General features: G+C 46.7%; 1 protein-coding gene and 1 long non-coding RNA gene across 17 annotated transcripts in view; one reads left to right on the top strand and one right to left on the bottom strand.

Annotated features, from left to right (window-relative positions):
• The window catches only part of RUNX1 (RUNX family transcription factor 1), a 264,361-nt gene that overhangs the window by 178,699 nt on the left and 60,661 nt on the right, over window positions 1-25,001 (top strand). For all 16 annotated transcript variants that reach the window (XM_082722945.1, XM_082722947.1, XM_082722946.1 and 13 more), the window contains 2 exons: window positions 1,535-1,691; window positions 20,970-21,074. In XM_082722945.1, the coding sequence (XP_082579071.1) occupies window positions 1,535-1,691; window positions 20,970-21,074 (262 nt within the window). The remainder of the gene's footprint in view (window positions 1-1,534; window positions 1,692-20,969; window positions 21,075-25,001) is intronic.
• Window positions 12,284-18,121, bottom strand: LOC309860749. Its single transcript, XR_014309601.1, has 3 exons — window positions 16,591-18,121; window positions 15,514-15,634; window positions 12,284-12,721 (listed from the first exon to the last, which is right to left on the bottom strand). It is a non-coding gene; the product is annotated as an uncharacterized lncRNA (long non-coding RNA).

A 25,001-nucleotide genomic window follows, 5' to 3' on the forward strand; every position in this document is an offset into this window, starting at 1 on the left:
GATGGGCATTTCGAGAAACAATGGCTCTGCTATCGTACAAGGGAGCCTATGGCAGCCTTATTTACAGGCAGAAAAAGGGAATTGAAAATATAGGTTTTAACCCAAGTATGTCATGATGCTTAGGTAAAAAGGAATAATAATCCCTGGCGAATTCATTGCTTTTACAACTCAGATACAGAATGAAAAAAGTGATTATATAATTGAATGATTAACACAGAATTCACTACTGAGAAATTGCCATGAGGAGTATCAGAAATGATAGGAATAGGAAAAAGTTGGGGCATTTTGATTTGAACTCCTACAACCACTTTAAAAAAATAGGAACAATGGAAATATAGCTAATAATAATTATCTAGCCCCTAAAAAATCTTTTCCAGAAGAGTCAAATGATGGCCAAGAACTAGAACCAACGGCACAAACCATCTTTATGTCATGGTCTTCAGAGCATTTTACCTTGAAATTACTGCTTTTTTATGACCTGAATGTCAAAAATACTATCTACCAGTTTTCTTCAGTAGCCCTATCAGAAAATCCATTCCTATTCAGTTACATTAAAGGAATTCTTGAAGATCGTCTGGGCTTGGGGAAAACCTCAGTCTTCTATCAGGACATAGTTGACACATCTAGGGGACCCACAGATATAAAAATGCCACATAGTTCCACTCCTGAATTCAGAGCAGTAGGCGAAAGTGAGACCCCTCTTCTCTGAGGTCTGTTGCCTTTGCAATTAGTAATAAGCAAAGAGTAGATTTCTGATTTTTTGCCTTGCACGCCAGAATTCCCAGCTACTGATAATCAAAATAAGAGAAGCAAGTAGGGGGTCTCAAAGAAGAACTACAAAGGGAGAGTGAGTCAAGAATCATCAGCAAGTCAGTTGTAAAGATTGAATTTAATTTTAGCAGAAATAAGTTTAAACACCTAAAAGCAAAGTGAGCCCTGTGAGGCCTGTCAGTGGACGTCTGGATAAGCGAGCAATGGGTCAGGTTATACACTTACAAACAGAAGACATTGCATTTCTTAGATATTAAGATGATGGCATTCATGAAAAGGCAAAGTTTTCAAAGTCCTTGCAGTTTTGTCCCAGCTGCACCAAGTGACCTTAGGTGGCTTTATTGGGTGAATGTTCTAGGACTCCTAAATTTATATTTAGTTCTGCATAACGGTGTTCAAAGAAATTCTTCCCATTAATAACTATCTTGTTGTCTTGCTTATCCCTTGCAAATTTAAAGACGATCACTGGGGCACCTGGGTGGCACAGTCAGTTGAGCTTCCAACTCTTGATTTCAGTTGACGTCATGATCTCAGGGTCATAAGATCAAGCCCCATTATGGGCTTTGCACTCAGATCAGAATCTGCTTGAGAATCACTCCCACTCTCCCCTCCCCCTGCTCTCTTGTGCACGCACTCTCTCTCTCTCTCTCTAAAATAAATAAATATATTTTTTAAAAGGATTACTTAATTTTTATTTTAAAACAATTAACATCAAGTGCACTTCATTTCTGATATCTGCATCTGTCCCTTGGTTGGTGTTTAGGTGGTGGCTCTGGGGGATGTCCCCGATGGCACTCTAGTCACTGTGATGGCTGGCAATGACGAAAACTACTCAGCTGAATTGAGAAATGCCACCGCAGCCATGAAAAACCAAGTTGCAAGATTCAATGACCTCAGGTTTGTCGGTCGGAGTGGAAGAGGTATGTATCTGTCGAAACTAAAATGGGAGTGCAGGGTCTTACATGGCAACAAATCCAAATTTCAAAACTTCTAGAAGTGTCTGTGATGTTCTAGAAATGCCTGTGATGTTCTAGAAGTTTCTGTGATGGGATCCCTGGAAGCACAGCCTTTCTTGTTGATACTGCTACTTCAAGCTTTTAAAAATTACTGATTTAAAATGTGGTATCTTTTTAAGAATCTACCTTTACATTGTTGCTTTCTATTAATGAATTAGTTTAAGGGTGATTTGGAACATGCAAAGCATGAATTGTGAATTTCAAGGAAATTCCTCCCATCTTTACAAAAATGTAAAAATATAAAACTCACCATCACAGAAACTAAGATGATACAACTAGTAATCGCTACTTGATAATTATAAAAAACGTATATCATGGAAGCCTTTAACTTAGAATCCATGTGCTATCTATGACAAAGAATAGAGTTTCACATGATCACTTGTGATCATTTTAAGAGATGTACAGTAGATGGTTATTGAAATGTGGTTTCAAGTAGATTTACCATTTTATGATAAATATGAAGACACATTACCATTCTGGTTTGGCAAATGTGATGACATTTATGACCTTCCTGTCACATGTAATATGGATGCCTTCTTATTATTTGGGGGAGTGGTCAGACCCAGTTAACAATTTAGTACTGATCTGTTCGAGACTGGATTACCCAAAGGAACTGTTGGGTCAGGGCAGTTCACATGTGTGGTTTTATTTTTCTGTGCCTGTTACTAAAGTATTAGAGCAGAGAGAGGAATTTTGGCACGTAATCTCCTCTGGTTTCCAGTTATTTTCAAATATTGTGTTTTCTCTGTATTGTAAGAACTGAAGTTGTATTTTATAAATAGCATTAAGTACTAGAAGTTTAATGGAAGGGGGAAGGAGAGTTTTGAAAATTTCATTTTCATAATATATATTGAATAAGCTAATGAATAAAAGATATTTTGAGTATAATAAAAAAAAAGGCATGATAAATACATGAACATCAGATGACTCTCGTATTAAAAAAAAAAGTAAAGCATAACCAGTGGACATTGAAATATAAGACTAATCATTACTCTTTATAAAGACATTCAAAAATACAAGAAAATCTGTGTTTGATTAGTCAAAGAGGGGAAGAGTTAAATGTGTGTTGCAAAAAGGACCTTCCTTTTTGCAGTCTTAGCCGCCCACAGTATTTTCAAAAGAGAATCCTAGGTGGAGAAAATTAAAAAAAAAAAAAAAAAAAAAAAAAACGAAACTTATAACGTGACTGAAAATATATGTTCATAATACTAACTATGTTAATAATAGGGTAATACAAAGAAAATTATATCCACTTATTGAAAGCAGGAGAGATCCTATAACATATGAAAGCATAAAGTCATTAAATGGGTTCATTTGTTATATTAAAAGTCCCCGCCTTTCCGTAAATGGAATTCACGTTATGATTCAGAGATGTGTGTTTGGAAAACATCTTGAAGGCTTCAGATGAGGAGCTGGCAGAGCAGGTGAGAAGCCAATAAAACACAAAGGCCCCAATTGCTTGGCCTCTGCCTACCAGCCTAGCTGATAATCTTAATTCAGTTCTTGTGGTTTTATTCCATTAGGGATGATGGCTGAGACCCCCCTTGGGTTGCCTTTCCAGGGAAAGTCCTATCGTCGTAGTGTGCATCGATGAAAGACCCCGTGTCAGGCTTTGGTTAGAGAAGTTTGGGAACCAGGAAGGGATGGTGCCTGTGAAGCTTTCCCATGAGAAGAGCTGTAGGGCTTTGGGGCAGTGTGCAGTAAGTCGGCGATAATAAAGACTGGGATTTTGAAAGCAGCGTGCTTCCTTTTCTGGCATGGAGGGCTGGGCTCTGGTCCCTCATTGGCCATTTCTGTTTTGAGTGGGTGACTAATAGAGGTGCCTTGTGTTTACTTGGGTAACAGTGAACTGTTTCCCCAAGGTGTGGATTGTTTGCAGTTGGCTGCCTTATTCGTGCCAGTATGCCCTACAGTTTGCATAAAACCCAAAGAGTAAAATAGCAATGACCAAGGCCAGGCTGTCTTCAGATAACCTGGAACGAGAAAACTGATGAAAATGCCAAAAATGGACAATATCTGTTTTGAACGGGTTCTGCTTCCTGGGAGTGATCGTAAGCAATCCAAAATACAGGAACCCTAATTCCATGTTTGACCCGATTCTGGTTACTCTGCGTATTGTTGGTCTTGAGTGGGTTGTTTTTCTGTTTGTTTGTAGGGGTTTTTTTGGCTTTGTTTTGTTTTTGTTTTTGTTTTTTTGGTCAGTACTACAAAACAAAATGAGCCGTCAGGAGGCCCATTGGACTGTGTTTCATGATCTCTCTCCAGTCATAAAATACAACTTGATTTTACTCTCTTGAGTGTAAGTGTCAACAGCAAAGCCTGCCAGATTTTTTTTTTTTCAATTTGCTTCCCATTATGAAGAGAACAGAGGATTCTCACTAATTTTGACAATTAGTCTTAATCTTCCTCCCTGAATCTTGTCCTTTAAAAGTTTCATCATGTTTTATGAAGCGATCGTAAGACTATTTACTGTTTCATTTTCTGTTTCTGAAAATGTGCCTGAAAACACGTCATTGGCATCAACACGCCACCGTGGCCGAGAAGGTCCTGGCTGTCGGCTCATCCAAACATTTCAATGCCAGGTTCGCATTCTGTCAAACAGCACTGATCCCATGGTTCTCAAAAGGGCTTGGTTCTCAGTTCTAAAGGAAGGGCAGAGAAAGAAACTCCCTTTTCTTTTGCTGCTGCTAGCCCGTGGAGTTTGGAAAACATGGAAGGGTTTTTCTCTGGTCGACAAAACTGATTTGTCTGGGTCCTGGCTCCTCTCCAGGATCACAACTTATAACCTCAAGTTCAGCCTGCAACCGGGAAAACCTGCCCATCCGGCTTTTAGGGCCTTGCTGACAACATTGGCCCCTGAAAAATATTGGTGAAGGCTTCATGTCTGAACTGTCTGCCTGTTTCCCCCTTCCCTCCTTTTTCTCCTGGCCCATTTAAATTTCATACAGGGGATACTTTCCCCTTAGGGTTTGCTCCCTCTTGATTTAGTGTCTCCATAGGGCTGGACTCTGTCCTTGCAGGGCAGGAGGAGTGGGCAGCCCCCCGGGGGTGAGAGGTGATGCCGAGCACACAGATCGTTGTTCAGGACTTTCGCACTTAAACCACACGTTCTGAAGAACCGGCCCTCACCCCCCGGAACATTGAAGTTCAGGATCAAAAGAAGTTCTCTTGGGCAAAGTTAATTAGGAGTAGCTTATGTCAGTTGATGTCAACAATCGAGGCAGGTTATCACTGGTATTTTCAGTTACAAGAAAGCGTCTCATGGCTGCCGCTGAGAGACACTGAAGAAATTTTAGCAGGGAGAACTGGGAGTGCTGCTGTCGCTGTTGTAGTACATAATCAGTTGGAAAGGAATCCATTAATCAGGGGAAACGGCTCTAGTTAATTCATTTTAGAACCAAAGAGGAAATCTACCAGACCGTATCATCAACCACATCATGAAGGGGGAAGAGAATCCAGTGCAAATTTCCTCCTAATTCCTAAGAATATGATTTTTTAATCTTTTGGGAACATCATAGATAATTGTGAAAATCCTTTTCTCCCAAGGGGGGAAAAATATGCATGGGCCCTTCTACCCAGAGTTTCATGCACACTTTCAGTTTCCAGGACTGTTGGGGCTCATTTGTGGACCTTCTGGGATCCACGGGCCACCGCCCCAAAGCCGAGCATCTGTGAATTTGGAACTTTGCCTTGACCATGGAGGGCTGGCCTCGCACTGGGCTGCACCGAGTAGTTAAGTGGAATGTGAATAAATGAACAGACAAGGTGGACATCCTTCTTGTACCCTGTGTGTTTTGGTAACACCTGCTTTTATTATAGCCAGGACCGGATTTCTCTAATTAGGAAAATGATCCCATTCAAACTGCTGGTCCAAACCTCCCAAAGGCCATCAGGTATGCACACATGCAGTCCTTCTCTAGTGAATGCCTAAGCTCCCCTTACCCCTCACCTGTCCCTCTCGTCACACACACCCCTGCAGAGCTGCAGCGTGAGTCCACCCTCAGCCCCAGGAGGTCTGGGAGTTCTCCCGTCGGTTAGAATGGGGTTTCATTCCTTGGAGGAATTTCTGTTCCTGTTGACCTCCCGCTTTCAAAATAGTTCCCCTTTCCAATGCTTTTAAAAAATGAAATTCCTTCATCGTGTTCTTGCTATGGATGTCTTCCCAGACATAATATTTACCCCGTCACAATCTGGGTTATTGCATATTTGTGTAATGTTTGTTACTTAAGGCAGTTTCATTCTTACAGGATTTTGCAGTAGTTGAGGAACAGTATGGGGAGGTGGCTTTCAGATGAGTGAAAGGCTATGGCTGAGATGGAGGGAAAGTCCATTTGAACTGTCCTGGTGTTCTGCACGAAAAGAGACATGTCTTTATGGAGTGGTTGTTACTAAGAAATGGTCGGAATGACTCACAGTATTATCATAGGACCCAAGTCATTCTCCCTTCCATCCTAGAGTCCCATAATGAGGGGCAGGAAAAATTGCTCTGACAACCCCAGAGCTGTTCCATGGGCAGCATTCAAGATAATAAAGCTAGCAATCAGATCTCCTGGAGAAAATACCGGAAAAAGACATGATTAAAAGCAACAACAATGAAAAAAGACCAGCTTCGGAGACACCAAGCCCCAGGCAGCCCCAGCAAATAATTCCTTTGGATGGCAGGTCGAAAGCTGATGTCCCTGATCTGATGGAGAATTCATCTTTAGAGATCAGGTTTCTCATTCTGTTTCCCTTTTGCCAATAAAAGGGTGGCAGTCCTTTCTCAAAGCAAGTAGCTCCCTACCCCCAGCCACTACCCCTGGCAGTCCTGGTTTCTGCTAATACCATGGCGAGGACCAGGAAGGAAAGCTCTCTTGGAAACTGCTTGTGCCTGGAACATAGTTTCACAATCTATCTCTTCATAGTTTTCTTGCTGATTTTATGAAGTGCCAGACATCTCCGATAGTGTCAGACAGCATTCATAATGGTATGAATACTATTTCAGAGTTGGTGGTCGGTTGCCCCTTCCATGCCGGCCAGCTTGCGTTTGGTCAGGGCCGTTGCTTTCGGTGGAGACCAAGGACTATCAATCAGAAAGAGCCTCTGAGAGAAATAATGGTTGAATGATTTTTAGAGCTTCCTGTTTCAGCAGCAAGCATTATAGACATAAACAGTGAACCGGCCAACGGCTGCAATGCTGCTCTGGTTGTAATAAATCAGTTTTGTATTTTCTTTTTTGTGCTGGTTGGCAAGGGGCGAGAGAGGGTGGAGAAGATGGGTTATGGAGGAGCAGAGTCTGTCTCATTTTTTTTTTTTAAAGAAAAATTACTTGTCAGAAACGAGAGAGGGTATACTGTCTGGTGACCGTTCTCTTTCTGTTGGTTATGAAATGAGTCCAGATCAGTAAACGGATATTTATAAGGAGTCGTGTCCTGTCAGTGGAGGTTCTGTGGCTTTGGAGGATCTGTTGGACTTTCAGTCGGTGTGTCGGGGGGGTGGGTATGTGTGTACACACGGGCTCACCTATCCGTCCTCCCACTGAGAAGTCTTCTTGGGCCAAATTATCTTTGGGACTAAATGAATGCTAATCGCATCTTCTCACTGAAGCCTAAATGATACAATTGACAAAAATTAATAAGTGAGCAGCGTGGACTGAGTGTTCGTAGGAACACTTCCAAATACGCTGCTTTTATCTGTTCATTCGTGGGGTGTCAGGGATGAAGTGCTGTTCCTCGAGATTTGTATTTCATACGCACACCTTAGTGGATTCCTGGCAAGGTCTGTCCCCCTTCACCAGTGAGTCCCGCACCCGGCAGAGTGTACACAGTCTGACTGAACTGTCCAAAATGGAGCTCTCCTTGGCATACGCTTTGCCTTGCATGGATTTGGGACTCAGACATGTGGCCCAGACCCTGTTGGCCTACACTGGGCGTGGATCCGTAGGAAGTCTGTTGTCACTGAACTTGTCTCCGGGGAGTGTTGCAGGTCGTTGAGGACCCCCAAACCTTGCAGCGATCCCAACAAGCTTCTTGGAGAGAGGCCCGTGGCCTTTCAGCTGCCAGGTTCAAAAACGTGTGTCTTGTGATTTCGTGGGTGAAGATGCGTTTGTTTAGAAGCTACGTAACCTGTGTTTTTCTCCAGGAAGATGTTAGGTAAATTTGCCACTTCTTTTTCAACTTAGATTAATCCCGGTTTCTACCTGGAGAGTTAAGACCGTCCTTATGAATGCACAGGAGACACGAATCACAGATCCCTGCCAACTCCCCCAGCCTCCCAACCCAAGGAAAAGCCTGGGTCTGGTTCCTGGGAGGGCTGGCGGGCATTCTCACGGGCACTGTGTGGCCCTCCCTGAGTCACCGTGGGCAAACAAAGGAGACTCTCCTGGGCTGAAACAAAGGCCATGCACAGGAACAGGGCGGCGTGAGCACCGTCGGTAATCTGTGCACTTACCAGATCTAGGCAAGAGGCAAGAAGGGATGGGCCTTTTCGAGGTGGAAACATTCACTTTGCTCAAGGCCGTGGTTTTGGGTCCTCACAGATGTTTTTCCTTCATTCTTACATGAAACCGTTGTGTGGAGTACAATCAGTATCCATTTATCTATTTAGAATTAATGAGGAGCTGACCTAAACTCATCTCATAATAAGGCTTTGTCTGCCCTGTTAAATGGTGTGTCTCCAGGACCTGCTCCGCTGGGTCTTTCCAGATGCTCTGCCTTCATGGTCCCATTGGAAACCTCACGGCAGTTCACAGTTGGTATTTTGTCGGTCTGTCTGCTTGCCGATTTTGATGGTGGTCTCTCTGAGTGGTTCCCGGCTAGGGTGATTTGGGCTCCCATAGGACGCTTGTCAACAGCTTACAGACAGGTTTGGCTGTCACAGCTGGGATCGGGGACTGCTGGGGACATCTAGTGAAGTGGAGCCCAGGGATTCTACTAGACACCCCGGGTACTTAGGACAAACCCCCTGACAGCACGGTTACCCATCTGAAACGTCAGTCCTGCCGAGACTGAGAACCCTCTGCTCACATCACACTCATTCGTAAGAAGTCATGAAATCGCTTCCTTGCCCCTCTACCTTCACTTTCTGCCTCTTTACAAAATGCATGAAACACGTACATTTAAAAAGTACACAGAAAATAAAAAAATAAAATTAGAAACCATCTGTGAGTATTAAGTCTTTTTTTAAAGATTTTATTTATTTATTTGACAGGGAGAGAGATCACAAGCAGGCAGAGAGGCAGGCAGAGAGAGAGAGGGGGAAGCAGGCTCCCAGCCGAGCAGAAATCCTGATGTGGGCCTCGATCCCAGGACCCTGGGATCATGACCTGAGCCGAAGGCAGAGGCTTAACCCTCTGAGCCACCCAGGCGCCCCTTACATCTTAATTTAAGGATAAAAAAAACATACCAGTGTTCTATCCACATAGAATCACCCCCATCTCCAAACACTAACATCCAGAATGGGGCGATGTGGTAGTGGGGGCCAGAAGAGGCCAAAGGTGGGGTGGGCCACATAGCAGGAGAAGCCTTTCCTGGAAGACTCCCCCCAAGGCAGATGCTCCCCCAGGAATGTCCCACAGATACAGGTCCACAGGGATGGTTAGAAATAATGAAAGGATCCTGTTGGCTTCTCGGGGTTCAGCACCACGCCCCGTGGGGCTTCAGTCCGGGACCCCAGATCCCCTGTCCAGGAACACAGAGGGATATGAATGGCCAGTGTTCACTCAAACTGAAGAGTGGGAAAAGCCAAGTCCTGGCAGGCATCCCTGACATACATACCTTGCAGATGTTGGAAAGGGCTTGGTCTGCACACCTGGGGGGAAAAAAAAAAGTGTGTGTGTGGGACATATAGAAGGGCAAGAGAAGGGACCCAAGTTGCTGGCCGTCTCTGAGATGGCCCTGGGTTTACAGGTACCACGGACAGACAGGTGGATTCTTCCAGAGCTTTCTCCCACCCGCCCCAACACATCTGCTCTCTCTTGTTTCCCACACTGAAGTGTCAGGCAAAGGTGGTTTGAAAAAAGTCCAGTGAGTCCTCCCGGGCTGCTTCTCACATCCAGGTAACATCTGCTGCGGGTTGAATTTCTCAAATACCTTTTGCCGTGAGGGCTTTCTCTGGTTTTTGTTTGGTTGCTTGCTTTTACCCTGCACGGGAAGCCCCACACCTAACTCTCCTGCCCCATGGATACACCCGCTTCTTTTCGCTCCCCTCAGTGAAGTGGCCATCTCCCCGATTCGGCATGGAGCTACAGTGTGTGTCAAATAATGTGAGAAAGCTAGTTATCGGAACGGGAGTTTGGGGACACTTGGGTGGCTCAGTTGGTTGGACGACTGCCTTCGGCTCAGGTCATGATCCCGGAGTTCCCGGATCGAGTCCTGCATCAGGCTCCCAGCTCCACGGGGAGTCTGCTTCTCCCTCTGACCTTCTCCTCGCTCATGCTCTCTCTCACTGTCTCTTTCTCAAATAAATAAATAAAATCTTAAAAAAAAAAAAAAAAAGGGAATGGGAGTTTGGCGGCCTCATCTGTGCTGGGGACTGCACAGAGCCCACATGCTGTCCCTACATGCGCTTGGGAGTAAAGGTCGCCAGGGCCAGAGCTCAAGAACAGCTGGGGCATGCGTGGGGGCAGGGCGGTGGTAACTGAGACCCAAGCACCCTGGGAGACACGCCCGCAACTCCCAAGAGGTGGAATCCCCAGAATTTTCAAAACCTAGAAAGGCACCTTGTGATATCACCCGTGCCTGGTGCCGAGTGGTTTTTCTCATGAAATATCTTCAAATAGCGACTACCCCAGGACTCTTGCTCCCTAAGCGTTGTAGTCTCATGGTTCCTACATATGCGGGCTTGACTGGATTCTCTACTGACTGAGGCGAGGGTCTCACCCTCAACGCTAGCAGCATTTAGGGCTGGTGTTTCTTTGTCGCGGGGCCAGGATCCCTGGCCTCAGCCCAGGAGCCAATAACATGTCCCCCTCCCAGTTGCGACAACCACAAATGTCTGCAGGCATTGCCAAAAGTCCTCGGGGGTGGGAGCAGGGGTGGAGGGATGCCCCCTCCCCTCGTTGAGAACACTGGCACAGAGCTGTGCATCCGTGGGCAAGTGACTCGACCTTTCTGAGCCTGATTCTGGCTTTGTCCTTGGGGCTGGGGTGGGGGTTGTGCAGGGAGAAGGACCTGCCCTAAGACCCACGATAAGCCTTATTACTTTACATGGTTCATCTGCTTCAGGGACACTGACGCGGTAGAGGTGGCGGTGGAAACTCTGTGAGCTGGTAACAACAATGGGAACCTGCTTTTTTGTTTATCCAAACAGATGAGTTTTTTCCAGGAAGGGACCATCAACACTTGCCCTCGCTCCTCCGCCGCATAAAGTTCTTAGGTCGCGAAAGAGTTATACGCAGCGGGCGCTGAGATTTCAGATTAGCGATGGCAGAGACGAAATTAAATATGTCCTGTAATATGAAGCACTGTTTTTCATGGGAAAAGAAGTTCTCCCAACGTAGCCATTCCAAGTCTTTTGTCCAAACATTAATGGCATGCAAATATTTATGATTCATACATGCCCCTTTAATTCCCAACTGTATTTTAACAATAAACACTGCATTTTCACAATGAAGCAGAATAATCCCTTTGTCCTGTCGCTGGGCTCCGCAGGCTGGCACCCAGCAGCATCACATTCTTCCTGCGCGGTAATTGCTGACTCCACCCAGGTTTAGGGAGTTTTATGGTAGTCTCACGGCAGCCTGCCTTGGACTGTGCTTAAGGACATCCTAGCTGTTCCATGGGAAGCCATCTGAAGGTTGGATCAGCATTTTCAGAAACTGCAAGTGAACATCCTTGCACTTTTTCTTTTGGCCATCTATAAATGGGGGAATTCATTAATCTGGCTCTGACTTGGAAAGGTCTCTTACTATGCTGGCGTCTTGCATTCTATCCAAATCCATGGGTTCTGATGATACTAAAGCCATTGTCTCCCATTCAGGGGTCCTCTGATTCCTAATGATAGCATAGAACATACACGTCTAGCTGTGATGATTCTGTGGGTCTTTGAAAGGTAGCATGGCATGTATGAGAAGTGGATGCCCTTGCAGGACTTGCTAAGAGGTGCTAGTCTCAGTCTCCCCATCTGTGCAGTAGGTGCAATGGTGCCTTTCATACACACTTGGAAGGTTATCAGGATGATTGAAACAAGATAATGTCAGTGTGGCAGGACTCAGGAAGAACCACATCTCAGTGTGCTCCTTCCCTCTGCAGCGAGAAGTGCTGGGGGGAGGCTGGGTAAGAGCGGGTGGAATCAGCCTGTGAGTCCCTGAATAAGAACATTAGGAAGGAAGCTGTTTTCCAGTGTCCACTCCTGGATACAAGGAATTCTGTTACCCTGCAAAGAACCTCGTAAAATGAGAGTGCTGGAGATGCAGTAGGAGTTTCATAAATATTCATAAATAAATACGATAGTAGTATTATGATTATTGCCGCAGACATTTGCTGGACCTTTTGACACAGGCAGGACCTTGTGTTTTCCATTTTAATTGGTGAGTCTCACACAGGCTTTGGACCCTTCCAATCAGGGAAGTATAATGTCCATCGCTTTTTTCTGAGAACCGACCCCCACCCCCAAAGGTCACTGGATGAGGGTACCTCATTCATTCTTTATTCAGTCGTTCATCAGATGTGCGCGATGTATATTGTCATCTCAGTTGAGAGAGTTTAGGGTGTGGAAGAGTATCCAGGTGAAGGCATTGAGAAGAGTGTCCAAGCAGAGAAATTAGGGTGGGGAGGAACGCCTGGTCTGTCCAGGAGCTAGGAGATGCTTGGGTAGCCTTCTGGGGAAGATCTTGGAGCAGGATGAGACCCAAAGAGCTGCTCAGGACCTTGACATCCATCCACACTGGGAATTTTGGTCTGCTCCCAGGGAAATGAAGAGCCACCAACTTGTATTGCAGCAGAGACGGGACATACCTGGATACAAATTGTAGGAAGATAGGCAGATTGTAGACGGAAGAAGGGAAAGGATGCCTAGGGGTTCAGGGACTGAGAACTTCCAGTTCTCCCTGCAGGCAGCCTCAGATGAGTGCATACCCAATTTGCAGAAAGCTCATTTGGTAATTGTGCCCAGAGTCCACTCCTGCCAGGCCCTGCCTACCACACCCCCAGCCTTGCCTGGGGCTTACCTCTTCTTCTGTCTTAGCCTCCACACCCACCTGACCTCATGCTTCCTAGGAAGCAGCCGCTGTGTGGTTTAAAAGGCTGGTGGCAGGCACAGAAGACCCCAGCGCTGCCTTGCTTTCTGTGTCCACGCCTAGACCTCTTCGTAGCACCAGTGTGGTGTTGGGCTGTGTACTTGAGCCACTGGACCATCACACAAACAGAATCCGGGCTAGGACGAGGCCACTTTGATCACCTGTCCTATGTTAGCTTCTAGCTCAACTTCCGCCGGGGAACTTGGGCCACCAACCAGACGGCTCTCCTGGCAGCAGGTGTGGCCTTGGCCTAAAGAGAGCTGTAAATTCAGGGTCTTAGAAGTGTTTGGGCTAAAAGGATTAAAGCCCGATTCTTCCACCAAAATATTCAGCAACTCTGATACCAAAAGAAAAGGGAAGATTAGCGAGGGACTGTGAAATCTCGGGAAGAGTGTGCAAGGTCACATGACCATCATAGCCCCTTGTGGTTTGGTACCTACTCCTGAAGAAACCTCGTCCCCCATTCCTTTGGTAAAGCTGAGCTCACACCCGAGCCACAGAAAAAGGCAAGTGATGCTTTCAAAGTGAAATCAGATATCATAAGGAACCAGCTGTCAGAACCGAAAGTTTATGGAAGAATTCATTGATCCAGGTATCAGACATTTTGTACTGCCTTGGAACAGAAGACACAAAGATTAATAAGATGTTGTCCCTGTCCTCAGCTTGTTTTTAATAGAACATCTCCAGAGAAAATGTTTTGCATGTTTTTGGTTTTCTGTTAAGTAAACCAACTTTTTCAAACAATCCATTGTTCAAAAAAAAAAAAAAATGCTGTTTTTTATGAAAAACTGAGTTCTGTGTTTTGAGCTTCTGTCAGTAGACTTTGGGGTTGGAGGTGCCATTAGAATGGGCCTCCCGCCTACATGTTGCCCATGTGGATGGAGGTACAGTTACATAAACACATCCGCAATCATAGGGGGCCCTTTGCACGGAATTGGGCACACACCAACATCTTGATTTCGGTTCAGTTTAGAGAAAGTAGGAAATTTCTGTGCCACTTGAAGGATTTGTGCCCTCTTCAGAAATCCCCAAATAAACAACGATACAGCTGGACTGTCAAAAGTCGTGGTATGTGTTTGGATGACGAAATGGACAGAGAGCAAAAGCATGAATTTTGGCCCTTAGGTTGGTTGTTCCAGTGGAAAAGTGAGACATGTAAATTAAAAATATTTTGTGAAAAATATTTCAGCTGTCCCCTTGGGCCCTGAGGGTGCATTCATTTTCACACTCAGTTATCCTTGATGAAAAAGGAAGTCGGGCACAATCTATACGGTAAAAGGAGAAAGCCTCCGGCAACATTTCAGAATCAGTTGGGATTTCCAGAATTTGCGAAGGGCCAAACCAGGGCCTTCACAGCCTGTCTTTTTTCTCAAAAAATGCATTTTTTTGTTTTGTTTTGTTTTGTTTTTTTCTTTTTTCCTTTGATTTTTCCTGACTCGCTGCCTGCCGTGTTTTAAGTGTGTGAACACAACCGGCTTTCCTGCAGCGATGCACGCGTGTGTGAGAACTGTGCTGGGGCCTCCCGGCTCTATGACCCCCCACGCAGACGGTCCTCTGTGCCTACAGCCTTCCCTTGCGTGACAAAGGGCAAGTTTCACATCCCACCGAAACTGCCCAAAAAGGAGAAGATGACTCACAGGTCCAAATGGACCCCAAGGACAGCCCAGCTGCTGAAGAGCCCCAGCAGGGGGCTTGGCTCCCCAGGAGCAAACCCTGGGAGGGACAGTTGCAATAGGACTGGGGGATAGTTGGAAAGTCGCCCCTGATGCCACTGGAGTAGGGGGACGTTGCTGTGACCAGACAGCCCCTCCCCCCGCCCCCTGCTCTTTGACTTCTGGACTAGAGAGGAATTGGAGTGGCCTTTATGCGTCTTCTTCCCCTCCCCGCCCTCAGCCCTTTGGGGAGCAGTTCTGAGGTTTAGCCACTTCCCAGATGTGGTGAGGAAGTGGAGTGGGCGCCTGGGCCATGCGGAACTGCCGTGTCCAGCCACGGCTTTATGAGACCACAGTCGGCTGTCAGAGTTCACCAGCTCCAGGGCCCGCAGGCGCAGGGAGACCCGGCGCGCAGCACAAGGGCTGCCTTGCAGCGCGGGTCAGGGCCGCCAGCGTCTGCGAGGACTCACCCGTGACCTTCTTCCCAACTAAATAAAGCAGGCAGTATTTTGTCCTGCACTTGGACGAACAAGCTGGCGTCTAGGGGAGGCCACAGGCTCGGCTGGGGAGCATTGGGCCCAGCTTCTTTATAAGACGGATCAGCCAGCCACGGCTGTGACTCGCCAAGATCGCCAGCTGGCAGGCCGGAGTGAACTTGACCTTCGAGTTAAACGTGCAGTCTCTCCCTGATGGGGCTGTAGGCCTCGCTCTGCTGTCCTGCTGGTTGCCCTGCGCGCTCTGCCTGGGTTTGCTGGAATTTCTAGGGAAGGAGCCTGGTGGAGCTCTGTGGGTGCCTCCTCCCCAGCACTGGCCTGCACACCCTGCCACCCCCTGGTCAGACCCCAGGACCCCTCCTCACCTGTTACTCCTCCTGGGATTGCCCAAGGCTCAGTCGTTGCAGAATCACGTTTCTCATGTCTCTAACGATAATTTAACTAATACTTGCTGACTCGTTATTTTATTTCACTTGCATAATGGCACTGTGAGATGGAAAGACTGGTATTAGCCCCATTTCTCAGATGACAAAGCAGAGGCCCAGACGGGTTAAGTAACTGGCCCAAGGTCACACAGCTAGCAAGTGGCAGAGATTTAAGACACGGGCATTTTGGCTTGAGGGTCTGGGACCAGACCTAGCCCTCTATATATTCCCAGGGCCACCAGATTGTATAATCAGTGCCTTATCTTCTGTTGTTTTGGGGTGTCAGGGAGCCCTTCTGTCCCTTGCCGTGTCCCCCCACCTTATTCAGTTCCTTCTAAATCGTTTCCTTCTGGAACCCAACCATGGGCCAGAGCAGAGGCCGCTCTCTGGACTAGGGGTTAGGTCTCCATGAGGGTTGAGAAGGGAGGTCTCAGCGCCCCCCACCCCTTTAGCTCCCAAATCCCCATGCTGGACACCTGTAACCCTGAAGCTTGCCCCCTGGGGGACCCAGAGCTGTAGCCCACCCAGGGTCACGTGTGCGCTGGCCAAGGCCCCAGCTTGTCTCCCGGTGCCAAAGCCAGGGCTGCGGGGAGCCTTGGCGCCTCTCCTGGCAAGGACTGTCTCCAGGCTGCAAGGGTGAACCTCTACGGCAGCAGCATCCTCCTGCCGCTGCCTGTGGTCCTGCATTTGGTCCACTCTTGGGGTGGCTGTGATTGAGCCGGCCTGCACTCTGACCTACTGTTCCGACTGCAGTTCACTGGGAAAAACACCTGAGCGTTTTTCACCCTCCACACCCCCGCACTTAAAATACCAGGCCCATAGGTCAGTTTCATGAGGGAATTTGGCGAATAACGCGTGTGCTTCTGGGGTGTGGCTACCTCTTCTGCAGGGGCCGGCCAAGAAGGGCTGAGTCTCAACAGGAATGGGCCAGGAAGTGGTTGGGCAGCAGAGTGTGGAAGGGTCCTGGAGCTCAGTGGGTCAGTCCCATGTACCCACTGGCCCACTGGCCCCAGTTACCAAGCACCCGGTGCCAGGGCGGGTCGCAGAGCACGAGAAAGTGGAAGGCAGAGTTTCCTGGAGTGGGAAAACGTCACACCCACCTGTGAACCAAATGTCATCACTTATTACCTCCGTCTGTCAGGTAATAAGCAGATGTCCTGGTGCGCAAGGCTGTGAACAAGAGCCCATTGTGAGGGAAGCGACCAGAATATCTCCATCTTCCTGAACCACATCACTGGGGCCAGAACTTTGGCTCTAGCTGGTAGCTTGTGCTGGGCGGACGGTTTGTAGGACTGCCCATAAAAGGATGGACATAAAATGATGGAATTATAATTATGAGCAACAATTTCCAATTTCACAAATATTCACTTTGGTTGAATTTCATTCCTGATTAAGGAGGCCAATCTGTGGTTAACCAGGGGGCGGCATTCAACGCTCAGCTGCCAGGAGTGTAAATTCAGCTTGGTGAGAAGCTGCTCTTGCATTATAACCAGGCTTACAGTTAACTGTAAGCACATTCTGAGTATAGGGAAGCCACCGGGGCTATACTCACTTTTTTTTTTTTTAAGATTTTATTTATTTGTTTATTTATCAGAGAGAGAGCCAAAGAGGGGAAGGGGCAGAGGGAGAAGCAGGCTCCCTGCTAACTAAGGAACCCGGTGTGGGACTTGATACCAGGACCCTGGGATTATAACCTGAGCAGAAGGCAGACACTCAACCGAAAAAGTGACCCAGGCATCCATACATTCAAATTTTTGAGCGGTGGTGGAGCATGGGAAAAGTACCAAGAGTCTGGATTCCTGGTGCTGGTGTCACTGAGTTTGCAAGTAGAGATTTGGGATCCCATGACAATAATGCAAAGAACAGTGGGTGTAAAGCTGAGACATCTGGGTTCTGCTGTGTATACAAGCTGTGTGACTTTGGGCAAATGGCTTAACATCTCTGAGCCTTGGCTTTGCTACCTGTCAACCAGGAACAATAAGATCTATCTCGTTTATTTCACAAGAACGTTATGAGCATCAAATGCAAAAGTATGTGAGAATGTGTTTGGAAGGTTCTAAGTCCTACACAAACCTAAAAATGCCGGTATTATGAAGATGATAATTCTCTCCTGTCATTTAGGAAACCAAGAATAGGGTGATTACAGCAAGGCTTCCACAGGAGTGGGACCCATTTCAGGAGGTAAAAAGAACAGTTGCCCATAGAGCAGTTGTGACCCACAGTGCCAAGACTGGAACTCTTAAGACACTTGGTGTACGAACTCAAACTAGGTTGAATAGTGTTCCCTAAATCATGTGCACCAGGAACCATGGAATGTGTGACCTTATTTTGGTAGAGGGGCTTTGCAGCTGTAATCAATAAGACGAGGGCATCCTGCATTAGGGTGAGCCCTAACTCCAATGACCAGTATCCTTATAAAGAAAACTTGATTTGGAGACCGAAGACCCACGGGGAAAAAGGCCATGTGACAACAGAGGCAAAAACTGTGAGATGCGGCTGCAAACCACGGAAAACCAAGAATTGCCAGGAACTACTAGCACTGGAGCAAGGCCAGCAAGGATTCTCCCCTAGTTTATCTCCCCTAGTTTATCTGAAGGATTTAGCCTTCAGATAAAGCGTGGCCCAGCCAACACCTTGATTTTGGACTTGTAGCCTCCAAAAGTGTGACAGGGTGCATAGAATTCTGTTGCCTTCAGCCTGTGGGTCTCTGCCGGTTTGCGACAGCAGCCCAGGCAACTGAGGAAGCGCACGTGTGCCCATGAACGTGGACGCCGGGAGGGCTGCAAAGTCAGAAGATACAGTCAGAGTTGTAGGTGACCTTGTGGGTATCCCACAAGTCCGGCACCCCCTGTTCTGCAGACCAGGAGACTGGAGAGGTCAAATCATTAGTTCTAAGAACTCACATCTAACCCTCTTGCCGGAAGTGCCGCCCACCTCCACTTCACTGTGCCCAGCTCTCTGGGCCTGACGTGCAGTCCCTCCTGCCCACCCCCTACTTTGGCAAGATGCTAGGGGAGAGGTGGTCTGGAGCATCTTCCTGAAGCCACCTGTGAACCATGTTCTCAAGATGGCAAATCCCTAAAGCCCAAAGGGAATCTTCTCCGGGTTCCGGGACAGAAGAGCAGCCTATGGGAAGAGTAGTCTGGGGGCTGGACCCCCCGGGCTTCTCCAGTGCTTTGGGCCCGTGGGCACCCCTCCCCAGAAAGCAGCCTCACCTCACCAGGCAGATAGGTCGGCCATGACTTTGGTTGTAAAGCCAGGCTGGACAAAGCCCATTTCAGCATCCAATTGCAGTTTGTCACTGTTCTTTTTCTTTTTTTTTTTTTTTTTTTTTAAGATTTTATTTATTTATTTGACAGACAGAGATCACAAGTAGGCAGAAAGGCAGGCGGAAAGAGAGGAGGAAGCAGGCTCCCTGCTGAGCAGAGAGCCTGATATGGGGCTCAATCCCAGGACCCTGAGATCATGACCTGAGCCGAAGGCAGAGGCTTTAACCCACTGAGCCAAGAGCCCTGTCACTGTTCTTCTTATCACAGGCTTCCCGGGAGATACGGTGCAGGTCCTTGGGGAGTGTTCACTGGCGCTTTTCATGATTAGGAATCACTCGGTTGCTGCAGCCAAAGATGACGCAGTTGACCCTTAAACAACGTGGGCTGAACCACGCAGGCCCACTGACATGCAGGTTTTTTCTGATAAATGCGGTACAGGACTGTAGACGTATTTGCCTTACAATTTTCTTAATGATGTTTTCTTTTCTCTAGCTTACACTGTATTGTAAGAACATTGTACATACTACATAGGAAATCCAAAATATGTGATAATTGACTGCTTACATTGTGAGTGAATCTTCTGGTCAGCAGTAGGCTAATGGTCCTTTAGGGGGAATGTCAAAGGTTATACAGGAATTTCCACAGTGAAGAGGTTGGCACCCCTAACCCCTATGCCATTGGAGGGCCTATGTATTTTTACTGAACCTTTTTCGTGGCTTTCTTTTGTATTAAAACATGCATGACAGTTGAAAGTATTCTGCTCTAACTTGAGCAAGGAAGGCAAGTTGATTTTTTTAAGAAGCTTTGGAGCAGATAGGGGAATGAATGGGCCTGTTTTGTTTTCCTTTCATTTCTGTTTGGTTTTGTTTCATTTTACATAACTAAGAGGAGACACTGTTAAACAGAAACCCACTGCCGTGATGTGGGCGGTTTGCGCGTCATGCTTAGTCAAACCTTAGAATCCTGTTGGAGAACTCTGAGAAACAGAGAAGAAAAATAACAAAAAGTGGGCACAACACACACACACACACACACACACTCTCTCTCTCTTTCTCTCTCTCTCTCTCTCACACGTACCTTCATGCCCCAGGTACCGTTTTAATGATTTTACTCCTATGAACTCATTTAACTTCCCTGCAAATGCTGTAAGGTACAACATGCTATGCGTACCCATCTTCCAAGTTAAGGGCACTGAGGCACAGAGGGGTCTTGCCAAAGGACAGCTAGTCAGCATTCAAACCTGCAGTTCATCCTCTAAAGTGCTTGGCCAAGAAGAAATATTTTAAATTTTTAATATACATACATATTATTACTTATATTATTAATATTAATCGTTGGTATATTTGTATTAATTATTTACTTACATTTTAGCCCTTGTATTCTAACTTATAAATATATTTTTAAATAGTTTTTTTTAAAGTTACCGAAAGCATAGTGGTAAACACCTGTAATGAAAACACAGTTGCATGCCACGCGTGTCTGTAAGCAGTTTAGGTGGAGATCCACGTGTGTGTGTACGTTTATAGTCCTTATTGAATCTCAGTCTGTCAGTTCCATATCGTTAAGTCCGTTTATTGACCATAAATTTTGTCTGGCCAATCCCTTGAGTGCCTCTAATAACATCTAGCATTTAAAAGTAATATTTAAAGTCAATTAACCACAATTAGTGTTTTTGAAATACAGAGGGAATAATTTTAACTTCTCCTCTTTGCAAACTCGGGAATTCTGTCTTTCCTAATGCTATGTTAGAAGGGAAGGATGGATACGGTTTCTTTTACTCGTGGAGACAGTTGGGGGGAGTGGATAGCTGCCAATCCAATCCCATGTTCCCTAGAGTCTCGACTCGAAAGAAAACAAAACCAAATCTCTCTTGATCCTGTGTTGTTTATTGATGATTTAACGAAAGCCGTGTAACCACGTGAAGTGTGAGCTTCGAGACCAACACAGGAGGTGTGCCCTTCAGAATCTAAGCAAAGCCGAAGCTAGGGAAGTGTTGGAAAAACCACTCACTTGTGCTGAAGAAGGACCAGCTTTCCAGTCTGAGGGCTGGGAAGCATAAATTCACGGACATGGCAGGTCCACCCACCGTCTGCTCATTTTGTGGTGTTTCCTTTTGTGTTCCAACAGGGAAGAGCTTCACTCTGACCATCACCGTTTTCACCAATCCACCCCAAGTTGCCACTTACCACAGAGCCATCAAAATCACAGTGGATGGACCCCGAGAACCTCGAAGTAAGTGGGCCCCCCATCGGGGCTGGCACGCCTTCCGGGCTGGTAAACTGAGGCACCGGGGACGGTATCTCAGAATCCTTGGGTTGGCCTGGCACTGCTACGTGTGGCTACATGTGGCTACCTCTGTCAGAGAGGACTCTGCGGCCGCTGCAGAGAGAAAAAAAATCTATGGTTGACACTCATCCCTCAAAGTCTGTCTCTGAGCCCTGGACTCCTTTTAGAGCATTCTCTTAGGGGGCAGAGAAGCAAATCGGGCTGAGTCAAGCGTGTGTTTGAAGCATTTCAGGGCCACAGGAGGCTGAGGACTTGTTCCTCAAATGCACAGTGAAGTGAGCACAGGATCAGAAACAAACAGTAAATGGATGTGTGCGGGACACGAGGGGGCCCGGGCACCAAGAAAAAGTGCCTGAGCCTCAGAGCAGACCACAAGGGGCTGATTACCATCCATGCTGGCCTTTTGTCCATTTGTTAAGGCAAGAGATGAAAACTATGAAAATGACCTTTTTCTTTCTGTGGCACAGATCAGAATCTTATTACAGGACTGATTAAAATAGAGAATGGGAGGGCAGCAGAATTCCCGGGGGAAAACCAGTAAATATAGAAAGACGGTACCAAAAAAAGATCTCCTGTGAGGAAAACTTTTTTAAAAAGCAGTGGGGTTGTTTAGTCTGCAGAAGGATGTCTTCACGGTGACTTAATGACTATCTTTGAGTAAACCCAAGAGTAACACTCTTTTCCAGAGCCACACCCTTCCCCAGCACAGAGGCTGGGTTCTGCCCAGGGTCTGCGTGCCTCCAAACCCTATCAGGTCCCTGGTGGAAAATGCGTACTCTCTCTTCTGATGGGAGAGCCATTCAATCTATGCCTGGAGGTCGAGATCCAGGGAGATCAGGTTGTAAGCCAGCGTGGTTAGGAATTTGGGCTCTGGGGGCAAAACAAGAGGAGTCTGGTGGTTCAGGCACATAAGCCTTCAGCAAGTTACGGAGCCTCCCTGGACCTCAGTCTCCTCATCTGCAAAATGGAGACAATAGTGAGAGCTGCTTTCTGAGACAGGAGGAGACAGTGCTGGGTGCCTGGCACAGAGGACGAACTCAGCCAATGTTCTCCATGCCCAGTAGAGGCTCCTGGCTGCCTCTGAGGTTGCTGCTAGCGGGGCGGCCCCCCAGAGGCACTTCTCATGGTGGGGATGCTGCTGGGACGGTGGGGTCCCCAGGCGTGGCTCTCCATATCACGCACCCTGTGCTCACCCCAGCTGTGGGAGTGTTTCCTGCGGTCCTGGCCACAGCCTCAGGGTGTCTCAGTCACTTGCTAGAACCATCCCATGTGCTGCCTCAGCTTCCTCAATGCCCCAGAGTGGGAAGAACCCCCACAAGGAACCACCATACCCACCAGGGACAGCCCCCCCCGGGACATGGCATTTCATTCACCATCCCCTTACTGCCATTCGCCTAGTCTGTGACTCCCATTGTTCCTGACCTTGTGTACCCCCGCTCGGCTTTTTTTCTTGAAGTCATGGAGAAGATCCAGTCATGCCCAGACTCAGGAAACTCTGGGAGTTGGTAGCATCCCCTGATTCCAACTTATGTTTGAAAAGCAGGTCACGGGCAAGGGACCACACAGTGACAACCAAACCCACCTTTGTAGGTTTCCCAAGTAGGAGCAGCAAACTGAAGACTCATAGCGACCCTGTTATGTTAACAATGTGACAGAAACATGGCGCAGGTGCCTTGGCTCTCTGCAGATTCCCAGAGAGGAAGCAGACTTTGGTTCTAGCCAGGCGCAGGGCTGGGGACAGGCAGTTGTGAGGTGTAAGGAAATTGACTTTGAGGGTAATTAAACTTTGAGAAAGGCCCACTCAGGTGCCTGGAGAACTGCTCTCTGTTAAAAAATAGAACCATTCAATCATTGAACGCTACATCAAAAGCTAATGATGTACTCTATGGTGGCTAACCGAACATAATTAAAAAAAAAAAAAAAAGTAGAAGCCATTCTAATCGTTCATATGCCAACCTGTCTGGAGGAAGAAACTTAAACCAGTGACCCCGTGGTATACCTCTACCTGTTACTCTCTCCTGCATTAGAAAAAGGGCGGGTTTTGCCCCACTGCCAATATTTCCCATAACATTCGAAGACCCACCCAGCTTCAGAAGACAAATGGTGGGCGCTCTGACTTTTCAGAATTGGCAGTCAGAGGGGGAAAATATGGTATTGTGGCAGCGTGTGTATCCCATGTGCCCTCCTGCTGTTTTCTAACTTCAGAAAACAGTCATTATTGAACAGACAGAATCCCTCCTTGAACAGACAGAAGGGATTTGCTCCAAGGAGGACCCATTCTTACGGAGTCTTTCCTGACAAGTGGACTTTGGGGTCTTAGGAAAAATTAAATGGAGTGTAGTAAGCATGGAGAGGGAGGTGTTAGAGTCCCAGGTAGATAGTCTCACACAGCACAAAGGACTTCTAGAAAAATAATAGAATGCACACAGGCTCCCAGGTGGCTTGAGTAATCCTGACTTTTCTATTCGCCCTAGGAAGCAAGGGTGGGCCTTCAGGGCTAATTTTCATGGCTGTCTTCCTCATTATGTGAAAATCTAGATTCAAGGTGGGAACTACTTTTTGATGAAGCTCGACTCACAGCCATGTTCCTTCTTTCTTTCTCTTTCTTTCAAAGACAAAGTGAAGCAAGTTTTCTTCAGTTTTATTGAGATATAATTGACATCCAACATTGTGTAAGTTTCAGGTTCAGAACATGATGATTTGATATATGTGTATGTTACAAAATGATCGCCACAGTAATATGAGTAAACACACCCATCACCTCAGACAGTTACAGTTTGTGTGTGTGTGTGTGATGAGAACTTTTAAGATCTATTCTGCTAGCAGTTTTCAAATATACAGTATGGTGTTGTTGGCTCTAGTTATCACGCTATACTTGACATCCCCAGGACTTGTTCACCGTATGGCTGGAAGCTCTTACCTTCTGACCACCTTCACCCGCTTCCCTACACTCCCACTCAGCCCCCATTCCCCGCCCCGGACTTCCACCAATCTGTTGCTCTCTGTTTCTAGGAGTTCATTTTTCTTTTTTTTAGATTTTACATGTGAGATCATACAGTTCTTGTCTTTCTCCGTCTGACTTATTTCATGCAGCATAATGCCCTTGATGTTCATTCGTGTTGTTGCAAATGGTAGACATTCCTTCGTTACAAGGCTCAATAATACTCCCCTGGGTGTGTGTGTGTGTGTGTGTGTGTGTCTGTGTGTCTGTGTGTGCGTGTTTGTATTTTATCCATTCATTGATTGATGGACACTTGGGTTGTCTCTGGTCTTGGCCCTTGTGAATAACTCACAGTCACTTTCTAATGTAATGTTAAGAGAGGTCATTGCATGTCAATCAGGATGCCCACTCAGTGTCACATCTGTGGATTAATAACACCTCCCAAGTCCCTTTGCTCATAACAGGACTATGAATTCTGGCCGATCCTGGTAAGGTGTCTCTGGCATTCGCAACTCAAATAGTTTTGAAAAGTTCTATTGTTTCATGAAATCAAAGACTAGGGGAGATGAAGGGAGAGCCTCCAGGCCTAATGTCCTCAAACTGAAAAAAGGGAAAAGCCCAGAGAATTGAAATGATGTACTTTGGTTGAAAGGAAATAGTTGGTGATGAGGGCAGAAAGAGAAGGAGGAGCTCCTGGCACATCTGTCTGTCCATCCATCTGTCCTTCCATCCACCTGTGCCGTACGTACATGACCTATTCTAAGCTCTCTGATGTGGCTTCGTAACCACATGTTTGAGATGAGGTGTTGGCTTCCAGGACGTCTCAGGTTCATGCCTGCTCTAAGATGGTCTAGAAAGGGCAAATGGTGGTGTCTCGTCGCAGGCATGGAGACTTCAACTTGAAACACTTGTGTACAAGGGGTCACAAGGTG

The sequence above is a fragment of the Mustela nivalis genome (genome assembly GCF_964662115.1).
Source record: "Mustela nivalis genome assembly, chromosome: 1".
In the NCBI taxonomy this organism is placed as follows: Eukaryota; Metazoa; Chordata; class Mammalia; order Carnivora; family Mustelidae; genus Mustela; species Mustela nivalis.